Below are 16,536 nucleotides of genomic sequence, written 5' to 3' on the forward strand. Positions count from 1 at the left end.
ATTATTTATTTTAATGTTAACTACTGTTATGCAGTTACTGGAGACACAATTATAGTTTTAGTTGTGTACAAGGCATTTTATTACATCTATCTTACTTGAAAGAGCTGAGCTACAAGAAAAAAATCATTTTATTAATGTGTGTGTTAAGTGTTATAGAAGTTTAAATGTTCTTTGTTAAATCTGCTGACACTGAAAGTATTTGCATTTTCAATTGAAATTAAATACAGGTCTAAACAAATGCTCCGTATGATCCCTCAGGAATCTCTCTGACAGCAAAGATGAACATTATTTGGACTGAAGGCTCCACCAACATGTCATTTTAAAGTCAGCTGGTAAATAAACAGATGAAGAACAGATGCCCCTGCCTGAACAGGACACCATACGTGACACGTGAACCTGCAACAGGGTCTGGACCACAGACAGATTAACGTAAAAGCACGGGGATGTCAGACAAACGCAGGCACATGACCGTGGAAACAAAGGGTAACAAAACAGGGAAACTAGACACAAAAGGAAACTCATATAACTTAACAGCCAGGAAGTAGAAAAAATAAAGGCAGTTGTTAAAGAAAACAAAAGTCACGACTAAAAATCTCTTAAATCCAAAGGAATGAATCACAAGACCATAATAAATTCAAAACTTGGTTGAAGACCCACCATGACACATGCATGTTTTAAGATTGAATTATATGAAAGTCAAACTCAATTCAATTCAGTTCAATTCAATTTTGTTTATAGAGCATACACAGAGCTTGACTTTAGTCTCTTAGTCTTGAGTTTATCTGTATTTCTAGTTCAAGGTGTCTTGTTTGATATTAGGTTTGTCTTTGTGTCATTTGTGTCTTGTCCTCTGCGTCTCGCTGTGAAGTCAGTCTTGTCTCCATGTTTATTTGCCTATCTGTTTCCTCAGTCATGTCTCTCGCTCTCTCTCTCTCTTCACATCTCTGTGTCCGTGTCTCAGCGTTTGTGTGTTCCTGTTTACTTTGGTAGTCATCATCTCATGTGCCTCGTGTTCTGCTTTGCTTCCCCCATCTCACCATGTCTGTTTCTCTAGCTGTGTTCCCATCCTCCTGTGTATATATTGCGTCCGTCTCCCCTTGTCCTTGTTCCGTTATGTTCCAATCGTGATCCTGTTAGTTAGACAGTTTGTATTTAGCTTCCTTTTCATTAAAAGGCTCTCCTTTGGCTGAAACTCCTCTGTTTTGCCTCCATGTCTGCAATCCTGGGCCCTCTTTCACCACAGCAGCAAAACAGAGAGCTGCAATCTTTTGGAAGATTGAAACAAAAAACACAGGTTTTCATTTATGTTTATTTTTAGACTTGACAAGCCTGCCTTTCTTATCCTGTATGCCATGTGTTAAATTACAGTGATGTGAAATGATTCATGGTTAATGATAGAAATACAGTGAAATACTTAAATTAAATTACTTAAATTATTTGTTACTTGATTTTATCTAATTGTTGTTTTTTTCCCCACTTGCTTGGTACAACCTTACCCGTAAGGATACAATGTCACATCACTCAGACTTTCACATTTTGTCTTTTTTGCACATTATGCATTTGAAAAGCACCATGACAGTATACAGCCAATGTAAGATAAGATAAGACCACCAACAGAAGTTACAGAGCGTGAGCAGAATATTATATATACACACACACACACATATATAAATACAGAGACATATATAAATAAAATATACGAAGGGGATAAATAGAATAAATAGGAATAAAAATAAAAATACAAGTGAATTGCACATTTAAAGTATTGAGGTCTATTGCACCATTGACTATTAACAAAAGTATTGCACAGTGAAGTGAAGAGGCACTACAGCTTAGTTGTTCCCCCCTCCTTTGTCCCCCTGTTTCCCCTCCCTCTCCCCTCCAGAGAGGAGTTAAACAGTCCGATGGCGTGTGGGACAAAGGAGTTTTTAAGTCTGTTGGTTCTTGTCTTTTGTGTTCTTGTCAATGTGTGAATGCAGTTGCAGCTGGTCTGTCTGTCTGTGCTGATTGGAGCTCAGCACAGTTGCAGCTGTTCTGTCTGTTCTATTTTCCTCCTGATAATGTAAGCTGTTAAGTTACAGAGGATTTGAAAGCACAGTGATTATATAGGGAACATGAACACAGTGTACAGTCGAGTCTTAATAGCTTACTTACAACTGTGCTCGTCAGGCACTCTTTTTGGCTGCAGTGGTTATTTTTATATTTACATGTTTCCATCTCCCGTTTCTGCTCGGTAGCACCTAGTACTTTTCGGCTTATGTTTTCCTCCCTCCCTCACGCTCACAAACACACAGCGGGAGGGGCGGTCCCACACGTTCTCCCTGCAGCAAGGACTACACCGCCCATGAGGCTACAGTCTTAAAGGGCCATGCCTGTAACACTCTGCCATCGTATTAAATCATTTTTCGTATTGTCCATAAAATGTTTCCTTCGCAGGGTAATTATAAACCTTTTTGCTTCCTAGAATTAGTTTTGTTTTTTGGCAGCAACAAAGCGCAAAATCCAGTCAGCCTCTGAACCCGCCTCCCTCCTCCTTTCGTTATTTCATGATTTGGTTTGGTTCAGGTGCCAGCACGCTTGGCTCAGCAAAGTGGAAAGAGGGTAGGATGGTCCATTAACAAGAAAAGAGAAATTAAACTCATAACGTCCACATAGAAGCCACTGCTCGACTTTCCTAGCATTAGATAGCTTACTTATTTACTTCCTTCCTTCAGAAAAGTTAACGTCTATTTTATTTTTATATCAAATAATGTTAAAACTGAAAACATAATGTAAAAAAATGGCTTGCACATCTCAATCTTGCACAAAATCAAAAAATCTGTTTGTCTAAGTAGAATATTTATCCATGTCTGCACAGTGTTATATTTTTAGGACTGGCATGGTTTGCAACATTAAAGCAGTCTGGCCCAAAGTGATAATTTTGTTCATGAGGTTGCACCCAAGGCAGTGGCTTCTGAAAGCTGAAGGCTCTGCTTCCCATAATACCTTTAAATATCCTATGAACCACAAGTAAACCAGCAGTCTGAGAGCAAAATGCTTTACTGGGTTGGTACAGACCTATGAGGTCTTTGAGACAAGACTGGGCCTGATTATTCAAGACCTTGTATATGAGGAGAAGGATTTTAAATATGATTGTGGATTTAACAGGGAACCAATGAAGAGAAGCCAGTATGGGAGAAATATGCTCTCTTTTTCTAGTCACTGTCAGTACTCTGCAGCATGTTGAATCAACTGAAGGCTTTTCAGGTAGTTTTTAGGATCACATTTGGATACTTTGGATAAATTTGATACACAGACCAAAATGTCATAACTCAGCATGTGATCATGAGGTTGGGAACTGACTTCTCTCACAAAAACAGGAAATACGTGATAATTATAAGTCTTATGAGACAGAACTTCAGTCTCTCACGTGCTGTGAGGAGAGAGAGATTTTTACTGTAATTCCACAGGTTGAGTTGGCTAACTAAACTTTTTATAAGCTTCATTGTGTCTTTGTAGGTGATCTGAAACTATAGATCTGCACTATCAGTACAATTGCTAAAAATCTTTTGTATTCTAAAGGGAAACTGTCCACAGTATTGCACTCCTATCCATATACTGGGGGAAACATTTTCAGAAATTCTTCCAAAATCCTGTTTCCATATTATTACATTTAGATTTCTGTTTGCTTCCATCCAATCATTTGCTACCACTTATCCATTTGAGCTGCAGTCTTAGACATGCCCAGATCTTCCTCATCCCAGCGACTTATTTAACCTTTTTCAATCATATAAAGCCATCTGAGTGATGTAAACTTGCCAGCATGTCCTGGACCTGCCTCGGGGACCGCATACATGTGGGACATGTGCCGGAGGCATCCTGATCAAATTAAGTTGCACATGCTTTTCATATGTTCTGTGATAATATTGTTGTGCTGATCACTTGTTTTGTATTAAGCTAATCTGTCATGGGTACGCCCTAAAAACGGGCTCAATATAAGTCAGCATCTGTACCACCAGTATTATCAAATACTACTTATATTTTTTTCCCACAGCTCCTATTGTGTTTTGTTCCTGTTTTCAAGAGCCCCAGGCAGGGACCTGTATGAGATTCAGAAACTGGGTTGTTTTTAGTATCATGTTGAGCTCTGAGAAATGGTTAGAGGAACTTGTTATTACATTCTCACTTCTCACAAAATGCTGTGACTGATATGCAGTGTTGGGAAGGTTACTTTTAAAATGTATTCCATTACAGATTACAGAATACATGCCCCAAAATGTATTCTGTAACGTATTCCGTTACGTTACTCAATGACAGTAACGTATTCTGAATACTTTGGATTACTTAATATATTATCATGCTTTTTACAACAACGTGAATGTACTATTGCTGTGTGATTTATTACTATTACTGAAGGTCCGCGACTCCGAACTGTAGTAAAGGGACCTCTGACTGATACGGCGGGGTCCCTGTCGGCTCGTAGCCGAAAAATAGCTTTACTTTGTTGTGTGGGTCAACTTTTCTTGCGAGAGACAGAGAGAGGCGTTGAAAGACTGCTCCAACGGAACTTATTGTTTTCGGAGGAAAACACGAACACGGTGTACAGTCGAGTCTTAATAGCTTACTTACAACTGGGTCGTCAGGCACTCTTCTTGGCTGAAGTGGTTATTATTATATTTACATGCTTCCAGCTCCCGTTTTCCCCGATGACAACTTGTACCTTTCCACTCCCCTTTTTCTCCCTCCTCGCGCTCACAGACCCATAACGTGTATGGCAGTCCATTCTCCCTGCAACACGGACTACACTGCCCACGATGCTACATTCTTTAGAGCTATGCTTGTAGCATTCTGCCTGTTAGCTTAGCACAACAACAACAACGAAAAGGCGCTCTCTCACCCAGGAAACACACAGTCGCAGAGAGAGAGAGAGAGAGAGAGAGAGCGTCGCCCTGTAACCATGGCAACCATAACGCTGCCGCCTGGAACAACAGAACGTAGCTGTCAAACAAAACCCAAACAGTCCTGACCCGCGACAATATGAAACAGGAAAGTACCGCAGTGTAATCCATTTATTTCAACAAAGTAACTGTATTCTGAATACCACCTTTTTAAACAGTAACTGTAACAGAATACAGTTACTCATATTTTGTATTTTAAATACGTAACGGCGGTACACGTATTCCGTTACTCCCCAACACTGCTGATATACTCTCTTTTCTAAGCCTCTGTTTTTAGTACTTGCTTGCTATGGAGAACATAAGACAAAGGACACACTGGGTGACCTTTGGTCACACTTGGAACAATAATCAAGAGAATAATAACCTTCCATAATTATCTGTGTAGTTCTTGTATTGCAAACCAAGGTTACTGGATCGCACATAAAGATGCAACAAAGACAATAAAAGGCAAAAAAATAAAAAATATCTCTGCATTTGACATTTTTGTTTATTTACTGGGGCCATGACTTTTTGCTCTCTTAAATATAAATGTTAATTTTTGTATTTAAATTATGAACTATGCCAGGATTTATGGTGACCCTGATCACTGAGTTAGGCTGTGTGGAAATTTTAATAGTTTACAGTGTGCTGGTTTGTTTGTTTGTTTGTTTTTGTTTGTTTGTTTGGGGGGGGGGGGGCAATCATATGCAATACATTATGCGGTTTTAGAATTTCTATTCAATGTTTAGTGTAGCTAGGCTCAAGGTGTTAATGCCATCTTATTTTAATAAACAACACTGTCTTTTGTAAAATCAGGTTGCCACTAGGGGTGGTAGGAGATTACAACCCATGCCACCCCTGCCACCCCTGATCACTAGGGAGTTGTGCATACTCCCTGCAGATCATCTGCAGGATTAGATGGTAGTAAGCCCAGTCTAAGTGGGACTACCTGTATAAATAAAGGTTAAATAAGAAATAAAAAGAGGCTTGTTAGTGAGAATCCTAGACAAAAGGAAACTGTCTAAGGAATCCAAACAAAGAGGCACTGTTAGATCAATGAGGAGGAAGGAGCTGCCATAAAAAAGCCCATGCAACTAACAATTGTTCTTTATTCAGAAAGTTGCCAGACTAGATGACTTACATTCTAATTCCAGTGATTTAAAAAGAATGAAAACAGGAGACATGTTACAGTTCATTAGGACTAAGAAGCCTTTTGTTTTGTTTTGTTTTCAAAAGGTCCTGATCTTGTACCTCATTAATTTGGAAGATTAAGTCAGTAAAATAAATTTTTTTTGACCTGATGATCTGATGTTTGGATGTCTGAACAGAAAGACACCCCTGGCGCTCTACACCATTTTCTCTAAGGTCTGTGCAGCCTGTCTGAACTTAACTGGAGAAGAAGCAAAGAAGGGTTTAATGAATGGTCTCTGGCTGATCACTTATAAGGTAGTGCCAAGAAATCAGCTCACACATTTCATCACACATCTCTTGGTTTTACTGCATCATCTAAATTGAGGAGCAAAATTCTAATAATGTCAACAAATAATAATATAATAATTTGTATATTTTTTAAATTTTAAGATCTCCCAGATGTAAATTACCTAAGCATCCTACCAAGGGCGTAGATTTGGTTTTGGCATTGGTGGGGACAGATGATTCAACCACCGAACCCTGCCCTGTTTCTTTTTTCTTTTTTTTCCTCCTTCTTGTCTTTGCTTCTTGATAAAAAAGGAGAAATACACTTGCCTACTAGGGGTGCAACGATACACAAAATTCACGGTTCGGTTCGGTTCGATACTTTGGTGTCACGGTTCGATATTTTTTCGATACAAAAAACATGTTCATGCCTTTTTAATTTGTCATTTATTAAAATTATAAATATATATTTTAACTCAAAAGTACAGTTTTTAAATTTAACCCTAACCCTTGTGTGTGTTTTTTATTTTGACAGCGAATGCGCACCTGCGGACCACTTATGTGCAGCCCTGGTTATTTAGCTCGTCATATTGCAGCCACAGAAATTCTTTTGTCCATGAAACCATAAAGCTGCACTTTCTTTTTGCCTTATAGTCTGATTTGTCATAACTTCTCCGTTTTGTGGTAAGCTTTTCTTTGGCTGTCACTTCTTCACCCTGACCTGTCTTATTTGGCTCAGCAGAACTAAAATATATATCCTGCTACTTTTACACACGCACTCACATAAGCTCAGCGATTCTCTGCGCGATCAACCTCTCACATGTTTAAGCTTGCTGCGGGAGATTTCACTTGTCATGTTTGCATAGTAAGCTAACGATTAATAAGACGATGTCAGAGGAATTGGTGCACAAATTGTCATCACTCACAGATCAGTGCTGTCGCTCTCTATACACAGTTCGCTCGATTGCAAAGTGAAAGCAAAAAAACAAGCGCAAATTCAAACGTGATTTCAATATGTCATATATTGACAGTGGCTCACCGATGCCAATGACATAATTACCCAGCTACATTTCTGAAAGAATGCAAAAGCATTGACATATATTTTTCCTTCCTACAATAGCCCGACGGGCAGGGAATAGATAGATTTTGGTAGCCCGACTGAAAAAATCGCTAGCCCCAGGACGTCGGGCTAGCGATATTGCAAGCCCTGTATCTGATTGAGGAATCACTCATCTTTGGAAAAGAGAGTTTATTACAGAGAAATGTCTCTTTCCAAAATAAAAGCTATACTATCCGCTTCTTCTGGGCTATATTCTCAGCAGCATAAGGAGAATCATGTGCTAACAGCTGTCTAAATGACTCGGCTAAAGTTAGTAGCATGCTTGTTGTTTTTGTCTTTGCACTAGGATGATGTCGGCGTAAATGTGCAGTCATATTCGTTGTGTTCCCACTAGTGCTTTCAGGTTAATCTCGTTGAAATAACGTTAACGCCACAACACGGCAAATCTCTGTTAACGAGCTACCGCCAATCGCCCCGTGCATGGGGCTAGACGGCCAACACGTTAACGAGCTAACTGCGCTAACACACTAGTTCCCACCCATGTAATTGAGCATTGCATGGCACATCCAACATACTGTTTTACTTTAGTCCATGACTCGCTTACCTTCAGGGTCATACGTCACATGAAAACCAAAATAATTCCAAACGCCAGATCTGAATGAGAGTGGGGGAGGTCCATGTTACAAGGAGAGCTTAACTTCTGTCTTGCTAGCTTGCCCTGCGCTCTTCCTTCTGACTATGCTGTCTGTGTTGAGCGCTCAGTGGATCTGCGCTCGACAGTGCAGCCTAGGCGGAGTAGTCGACCGCAGATTCACTGAGCGCTCAACACAGACAGCATCGTCAGAAGGAAAGTTGATAAAATAAATTACAAATGTTGTATTGTTCGATACATATGCGTACCGAACCGAAAGCACTGTATCGAACGGTTCAATATCGATACGAATATCGTTGCACCCCTATTGCCTACATATCCTATTCTGCATGCTTTTAAACTATTTAAAATTACAATTCATAGTTTTATATGTGAATTATATCATGTTAAATTACTATTAAACAAATGACTGACTAAGTTAGGCTTTAGTTTACTTCAGCCATATTCCATATGAATCAGGTATCATACAAAAATAAAAATAGCTTCAAATACAGTCATGACAATAAAAAGAATATGACTTTAGGGACTTAACAACATTAGTTCAGTTATAGTACACCAACATCTGTTATACTTTGACACTAAGGGAACACTGAATGACCTGGTGGTTTTTGTCCATTAACTACTCATCTAAGATTATCACAAAGAAAAAGATCTCTCAGCAAAATTATGCAACATTTTAGGCACTATTGCTCCTATCAAATCAGTGAGCTGGGATTTTTTTATTCTAAACATGAACTACCGTACAGCAACAGACATGGACTACATGTCCCACACAACAACTCAATGTCCACTGTGTGAAGGAGCCAAACACTCGTTAACTGAGATAAACTGCTGCCATATTTGTTTTACATCTATACTGTCCAGTCTCTCTTGGTGGTCATGGCATACATCAGGATTGTGTAATCTCATTTGAGTCATTGTTGACCTTACTCACTCTTTGAGGCTCACTGTGGTCGTGAGTAGGGATGGGTATCGTTTAGGTTTTATCCGATACCAGTACCAAACCGGTACTTTTGAAACGGTGCCGGTGCTTAAACTGTGCTCAAACCGGTGCTCGAACCGGTGCTTAAAGAATGGAGAACACAAAATTGGTCCAAAAACCTCTCATGTTCAGCTGTTTTTTTTGTAAAAAGATAACAATGTTAGACTTTTCTGCAGCTATAGGGGATTTATGGCATCACTCTTGGCTGGAAGCAGTACTTAAACAATGGAAAACACAAACTTTGTCCAAAAGCCTCTCATGTTTAACTGTTTTCCACTTTTTCTTTGGTCATTTTAACTTTTTTGGCCAGGGTGAAGGGAGTATCTGCCATCAAACAAGAAGACAGACACATGTAGCTATGATGATGTTTGCTAGTTCACCTTACATGCATTAATTTAATAACGTGGTTAGCCTACTCAACGTAAATTACACACGAACAACATTAAGCTACTGACCCAGAGAAGAACGGCTGTTGCTGCCATCATCATCCGTCATCATTTCTGCTACACTGGCAGGGCTAGGGGCCAGAACTCTACTCTTCAGGTTTTTGGGGGATGTTGCTAAGTCCGGGTCAGATAACAGGCAACCCAAGCGCAGTAGATGTGCACGGTGTGAGGTCTCGCAGCAAGCTATCAAATACAGCGCATTTCTCGGCTTTTAACAAAACGCTATACGTCACCAGGTGTTTCATCAGATTCGAGGTGTTGCCTCCTTTGCACAGTATCACCTTAAAGCACTTCTTGCAGGCTGCTGAGTTTGCATCTTTTGCTGTGAAGTACAGCCAGACTTTTGACTGCTTCACCTTGGGCATTTTTAATCTGTAGCTCTGCTCTAAAAGAACTTACGTACCTGGGCCCGCCTACTACGCGTGCAAAGGTAAAATGATTGGCTGGAATCCAAAGTGTGTGACATCTCAGGAAAAAAAAGCACCGAAAAAAAGCACCGAAATAAAGCACTGAAATGTGCGCTGCTTTTCGGTTGTGTAATCTCATTGTCATGGTCCGCGGCCCGGCGTCCGGGGTGCTGCTGGGATGTCCACGCCCACGAGCGTGGCTGCTAACCCCACACCTGCATCCCATCCCAGGCGATCACCAGGTGGACTATTTAATCCTGCCCTACCTGCTGCTCCACGCCAGTCCGTAGTCGCCTCTCAGCGGTAACGTACGCCTGCGGGAAAAGAACTCTTATGACAAACTCTCCATCGGACCTAACACTGTTTTTTCCCTGTGTACCCAGATCACAACTCGGCGTGTTTTTGTTTTCGAGCCACCTGCCTGTCCACCTGTCCGCCTGAGATTTGGTTCACCATCAGCTTCGCCGTCTCGACCCCTTTTGGAGCTCCACCCCCCTCTGGTTCACTCGGCCCGGCTATCACCGTGAGACGCACACTCCACCTTCCCTCGTATGCTGCCTTTTTTCCGCACCCCAGTAATCTGTCTCTCTTTTTGTTTTACAGCCTCTCACAGCCCCGCTCTCGGCGTTCCCTGCGCGGTCCCTCGGTTTCTGGTTCCATACGTTGTTTTTCTGGCTACCCTCACGGGACACCTTTAGTTGCAATAAAAATTACTTTCTTTATTCGCTCCTACCCTAGTGTGTGTGTTCTGCTACTGGGTCCTGCCTGCGCTCGGAACTTCGGTTCATGACACTCATTTACACACCGGTGCCCATCCCTAGTCGTGAGTTCTCAGAATCGGCTCTTTGAGCACAAGAATGACAACATCACAGAGCGCAAGTTTGATAACATCATGGAGAAGCTCACGGCTCTCCAACGGGAGATTGAGAGACCAGTGTTGGACTGTTAGAACTGCTTTGAAATTCATATGAGTTGTTCGCACTAAAGTAAAAAGCACCATCACTTCATGCGGATACCCTTTCAGCGCCAGCTGCGGTCTCAAGGCTGGAGCCGAACAAAAACTCCCTGATAACGACTGTGTTTAGTCTGTTCACATTCACAGATATCACAGAGAGATGGGGAATCAGAATCAGAAAGGGTTTTATTGCCAAATGTTGAGCAGGTTTACAACATTAGGAAATTGCTGCGGTGCTTCAGTGCAAACATACTGTCATAAATTACGCTTAAATAGACATGAAAATAAAAATAAGAATAAGAATTAAAAGTGCTAAGTAGATAGATATATACATGATATATACATGAGTGCAGGTGGTGATCAGTGCCAAACATGGAATGATGCAGTGAACACAGCGTAGGGTCATATGTTAGTGGTGGGAACAGTCATACGGTTATTGTTCATGTGTCCAACAGCAGAGGGGAAGAAACTGTTCTTATGGCGAGAGGTTCTGGTGCGAATGGACCGGAGCCTCCTGCCATGGAAAAAGACTTTCGGACTGCCTCGAAGAGATTCTGGCAAACCGTCAGGCGTCTCAGGAGGTGGTGGTCCCCATCTTTAAGAGGGGGGACCGGAGGGTGTGTTCCAACTACAGGGGGATCACACTCCTCAGCCTCCCTGGGAAAGTCTATGCCAGGGTGCTGGAAAGGAGAGTTCGTCCGCTAGTCGAACCTCGGATACAGGAGGAACAATGCGGTTTTCGTCCTGGTCGCGGAACACTGGACCAGCTCTTTATCCTCTCGAGGATACTTGAGGGTGCATGGGAGTTTGCCCAACCAGTCTATATGTGTTTTGTGGACTTGGAGAAGGCATTCGACCGTGTCCCTCGGGGTGTCCTGTGGGAGGTGTTGCGGGAGTATGGGGTGTCTGGCCCATTGCTACAGGCCATTCGATCCCTATACAACCGTTGCAAGAGCTTGGTTCGCATTGCTGGCAATAAGTCGGACTCGTTCCCGGTGGGTGATGGGCTCCGCCAGGGCTGCCCTTTGTCACCGGTTCTGTTCATAATTTTTATGGACAGGATTTCTAGGCGCAGCCAAGTGGCGGAGGGCTTTCACTTTGGTGGCCTCAGAATCTCATCTCTGCTTTTTGCGGATGATGTGGTTCTGTTGGCTTCATCGGGTGGGGGCCTCCAGTTCGCAGCCGAGTGTGAAGCAGCGGGAATGAGGATCAGCACCTCCAAATCTGAGGCCATGGTTCTCAGCCGGAAAAGGGTGGAGTGCCCACTCGGGTCGGGGATGAGTTCCTGCCCCAAGTGGAGGAGTTCAAGTATCTCGGGGTCTTGTTCGCGAGTGATGGGAGAAGGGAGCCGGAGATCGACAGACGGATTTGGGCTGCAGCTGCAGTAATGCGGACGCTGCACTGGTCCGTCGTGGTGAAGAGGGAGCTGAGTGTAAAAGCGAAGCTCTCAATTTACCGGTCGATCTACGTCCCTACCCTCACCTATGGCCACGAGCTGTGGGTAGTGACCGAAAGAACGAGATCGCGGATACAAGCGGCAGAAATGAGCTTCCTCCGAAGGGTGGCTGGCCTCTCCCTTAGAGATAGGGTGAGAAGTTCGGCCATCCGGGAGGGGCTCAGAGTAGAGCAGCTGCTGCTCCACATCGAAAGGAGCCAGCTGAGGTGGTTCGGGCATCTGACAAGGATGCCCCCTGGGCGCCTCCTGGGTGAGGTGTTCCGGGCATGTCCCACCAGGAGGAAGCTCCGGGGCAGACCCAGGACATGCTGGAGAGATTATATCTCTCGGCTGGCCTGGGAACACCTTGGTGTTCCCCCGGATAAGCTGGAGGAGGTGGCTGGGGAGAGGGAGGTCTGGGCCTCTCTGCTTAGGCTGCTGCCCCCGTGACCTGGCCTCGGATAAAGCGGATGAAGATGGATGGATGGACTCCAAGGAGTCATGCAGACAGACTTCTTTGTCACAGCAGCTTTGTCCTTATCATATAAAAATCAGTTACATATATAACTGCTTTACACTGACAGAAAATCGAGTTTCACCAATTCTGATCAAAATGGGCAGTATGTGGCCCATGATGCAAAATGAGTTTGACACCCCTGGGCTCTAATATTGACCAGTAAGAAACCACCACACTCCAGCCTGGAATCCAAGGCCCAAAGCTGCCGCAGGTTGTTAGAGTTGTTAGCCTGGTTACAAACAGGGAAAGGTGGTCACTCGGAAGAACAAGCACCCAAAAACATATCAATCTTGCATCTTCCTGAGAAAGGCTTTCCACCCACCTTATTAGACCTGGCGTTGTTAGAGTGTGGGTCTCTACACAAGATCCTGGCGCTTCTGTTCTTGAGCTCAAACTTCTCTACATTTTGACTAGTTTCCTTGGGCACACAAGGTCTCCAATCTAGTATTTTTATCCGAGCAGATCCACATGAATCCTAATTAAAACGAGTCCTTCCTCCAACATTATCAGATTATTTTAAAAGCAAAACCAGGCCAGGTTAAAAATCCTTCCCTTTAAAATGTACACTTTTTATCCTGGAGCCTCCAAAGTCAACTTCTCTGCTGCAACAATGTCCTACTAAAAACAACAACACCCCTCCAGTTTCCTCTCCTCTTTATAAAGAAGGGCTAAAATCCTTCCCAATCAACTGCTTCCTGTAGCTTCCAAATAGCTAGCAGCTGGACTAGAGTAGAATCTCAACTCCCCCATTGGTGTGACTCACCTCACACAAGACACAAAAACATCTAAGCATGCAGTTAGCAAAAAAATGAAAAGCAATTCCAACCCAAATGTTTAGTGGAAGATTCTTTCAATTCTTTTCCACCATGCTACACTCAGCAACACATAAATTGCTCCATCTTAATTCATATAATTATTCTAACTGAAGAGAAGATAAGGTAAGATATTTTTTTTACTTGTTTTCACCTGGACCTGGGGCTGTAAACTCGCCTAAACTTGCAATCCTGCAATCTTTTTTATTTTTTATTTGCAGTCATAAAAATCTCAGAAGAGTTTTTATGGTTGCTTTTAAATAGCACAAAGAATCACGTATTCCAAAGCCATCCCCTCCTAGGATTGTAGAGCAAATAGCCAAACTCCTCCTCTCCCAGTAGATCAAAGAGGTAGTAGATTTTTCTGTGAGATTCCTTTTTGCCCTAACAGATTTTGTAAGACTTATCTCTTAATAACTCACTAACTGTTGCTGGCACATCACTTATCTCTTGTGGAAACAGTCATGAGTTTTTTTCCTGGAAATTCCAGCCACTTTTCTGTGAAACTCTTTGGTTTGGTGCTTATCTCTTTGCTCCTGTTCACCAGCGATGCTGACGGTATGTAGCCTTGTCTTTGCTCTAATGCGTCCGTTTCGTGCGGATTTCACTACGAATCATATCTAAACCTGTACTTTTGTAAATTAAGTTTAAAAAAAAAGACTGCGGTCATTGTAAAAATCGCAGACACTGCTTACTGACAGCAGTGGAAGGTAATTGGCTGCGCTGTGAACAGAAATCCATGTTGTTGTTGTTGTTGTTTTAAATTGTGATATAAAAGCAGTTTTAAATCTACGACCTAATGAGATTGATATTACAAACCACTCTTTTTGACCCACAATGAATTTAGATATGATCTTCCTAACTTTTAAATGTGTTTAAAATACACCCATGGACTAAGAAACTAACAGTGTGCTAGTGTACAAATATAAAGGCAATTCATTTCAGTAAACCTGCCAATTACAGGACAGTTTTTCTCAAAAAACAAAGTGGCAGTTTTTTTTTTTTTATAAATGAGAGGCTGAGGAAGAATCTGCATGGTTTTCTATAAGGCAGAACCCATCTGTTAGAAAGAGCTGGGACTGTTTGGTGCCCTGGGCGAACACCCCCTCTGTGCTGTTGCATGCTGGGGCAGCAGGTTGAGGGTCACAGATGCCAACAAACTAAATAAACTGGTCCATATGGCCAGTAATGTGTTGGGGATGGAGTTGGACTCCGTTAGGGTGGTGTCTGAGAGGCAGATGTTGTCCAAGATAAGGCCAGTCATGGAAAATACCTCCCACCCACTCCATGATGTACTGGCTAGTCACAGGAGCACGTTCAGTGAGAGACTGGGATTACCAAAAAGCAGGAAATCATTCCCGCCTTTGGTCATCTCCCTGTACAACTCCTCCTCAACTGGAAGGTGACATTACTGAACTGAACTCAAATATTATTAACGAATTCCAAAAGAGGCTTTGGAAAGAGTCATTTTTTTCATTCCCAAAACATGGAAAAATCATTTCAGCAGTTTCCACTGCCAAGGAGCCTTAGCATGGGGGTTACTTTTTGGACAGTGCAAAATAATTAATGCAATCTGTTGAGTTCAATATACACCTAGAATTTTGAGTTTTTAGGCTTCGAATCAGTTTTAGATTTTTTTTAGAGCCATGCAGATTTACAGGTTAGTGGACCTGACCTGTGTTGGGAATACTGGGTAATTCTGATGAAGTACCAGTCAGTGACGACTGTAATGATGCAGCCTGTCTGGCAGAGTAATGTTGCTGACCAATTTTGATTGTTTTTCTTTTTCCGGTCCACTACTTACTGCATGAAGAGATGTTATGTCATACAGGAAAAGCAGTTTCAAAAGCTGTTCATTATACTTCACCAATCTCCTCAGTCATAAGATCCATGCAGCACACATGGGAAGCGGTAGAAGTTTGTCGTCTACAATTTAAGCTACAATAGTCTGGGGCTGCTTAGCTGCTTCAGGACCTGGACGGCCTTCCATAACTGATGGAAACAGGACTTCTGATCAAAATCATGATGGGGAATGTCCGCCCATCATAATCCACATTTGGATTATCCAGCAAGGCACCAGCAAGTCCACCTGTGTATGGTGAAAAAACTCTCACGTGTGGCTGAATTAAAATAATTATGTACATTGATGTGAAGCACTGGATTGCAGTATTTGCGACAAGGTTTGCACAAGAGGAAAATTTGAAAAATATCACTTCCAGACATCATTAGTATTTCTGCCACCCAGAACTAACACAGTTCTCTCTCTGTTTTTGCAGTCTCTCCCACCAAAGTGAACATTAGAGCAATTTCAGAGGACTCATTCGAGTGTGTGACAGAAGAGAGCCCAAATGCAAACGTTACCTGGTACAGGTAAAGTAGTTTATATAATGATTTCAGCTCAAACATGTTCTGGAAAAGCCTTTAGAGAGATAGAGTGACATTGTATTTAGAGCTATATTACCTGTAACAGAGGTCAGTTCAATTTTAGGAGGAGGGAGGAGGAGGGAGGAGGAGGGAGACAGGGCAAAAGACAGACAGAAAATAAACTGTAGAAACAATAATATCAGATTGAATCTCAGTGTGAACACTTCAAGCACATAAGCTGCAGTCTGATCAGATGGCCAGCCAATTTAAAAATACAACATTTAAACTTTAGCTGACAGTGTTTTCAGAAAATATCAGCACTGGGAGCAGCGTGTGAGCAAGCTGTATATTCAGAAAATAAATGACATATATTTATACACGTATAAAAATACTGCACATAGTATATACTGCTAAGGTTTTGGTCTTCCAACAAAGGAAACATCATTTGGATGCTGACAACAAGTGTTTTACTGCCCAAATCTTTGTATAGCAATCAACATGCAGATACAAAATCAGTTACAAAAAATATTGAGACAATGTGTAAATAAAAACAGAATGCATTGATCTGAAAAAA

The 16,536-nt window shown here is 42.0% G+C and overlaps 1 protein-coding gene across 8 annotated transcripts in view; it reads left to right on the forward strand.

Moving 5' to 3' along the window:
- Positions 1–16,536, forward strand: part of LOC146556674 (poliovirus receptor-like) — a 35,514-nt gene that overhangs the window by 14,943 nt on the left and 4,035 nt on the right. The window contains exons 8-10 of one of the 8 annotated variants that reach the window (XR_014889059.1): positions 259–483; positions 10,263–15,778; positions 15,875–15,968. Coding sequence is in view for 1 of the 8 variants with exons in the window: in XM_085250369.1 (XP_085106495.1) it covers positions 259–270 (12 nt within the window). In the remaining 7 variants the exon portion in view is untranslated. Of the gene's footprint in view, positions 1–258; positions 5,577–10,262; positions 15,969–16,536 lie in introns of those variants that run through there. The other 7 variants (XR_014889058.1, XR_014889060.1, XR_014889061.1 and 4 more) reach the window with 7 other exon arrangements.

Source organism: Mchenga conophoros, linkage group LG16 (assembly GCF_057382185.1).
Source record: "Mchenga conophoros isolate Kocher_MC1m ecotype Shallow Benthic linkage group LG16, M_conophoros_male_GT1.1, whole genome shotgun sequence".
Lineage (NCBI taxonomy): Eukaryota > Metazoa > Chordata > Actinopteri > Cichliformes > Cichlidae > Mchenga > Mchenga conophoros.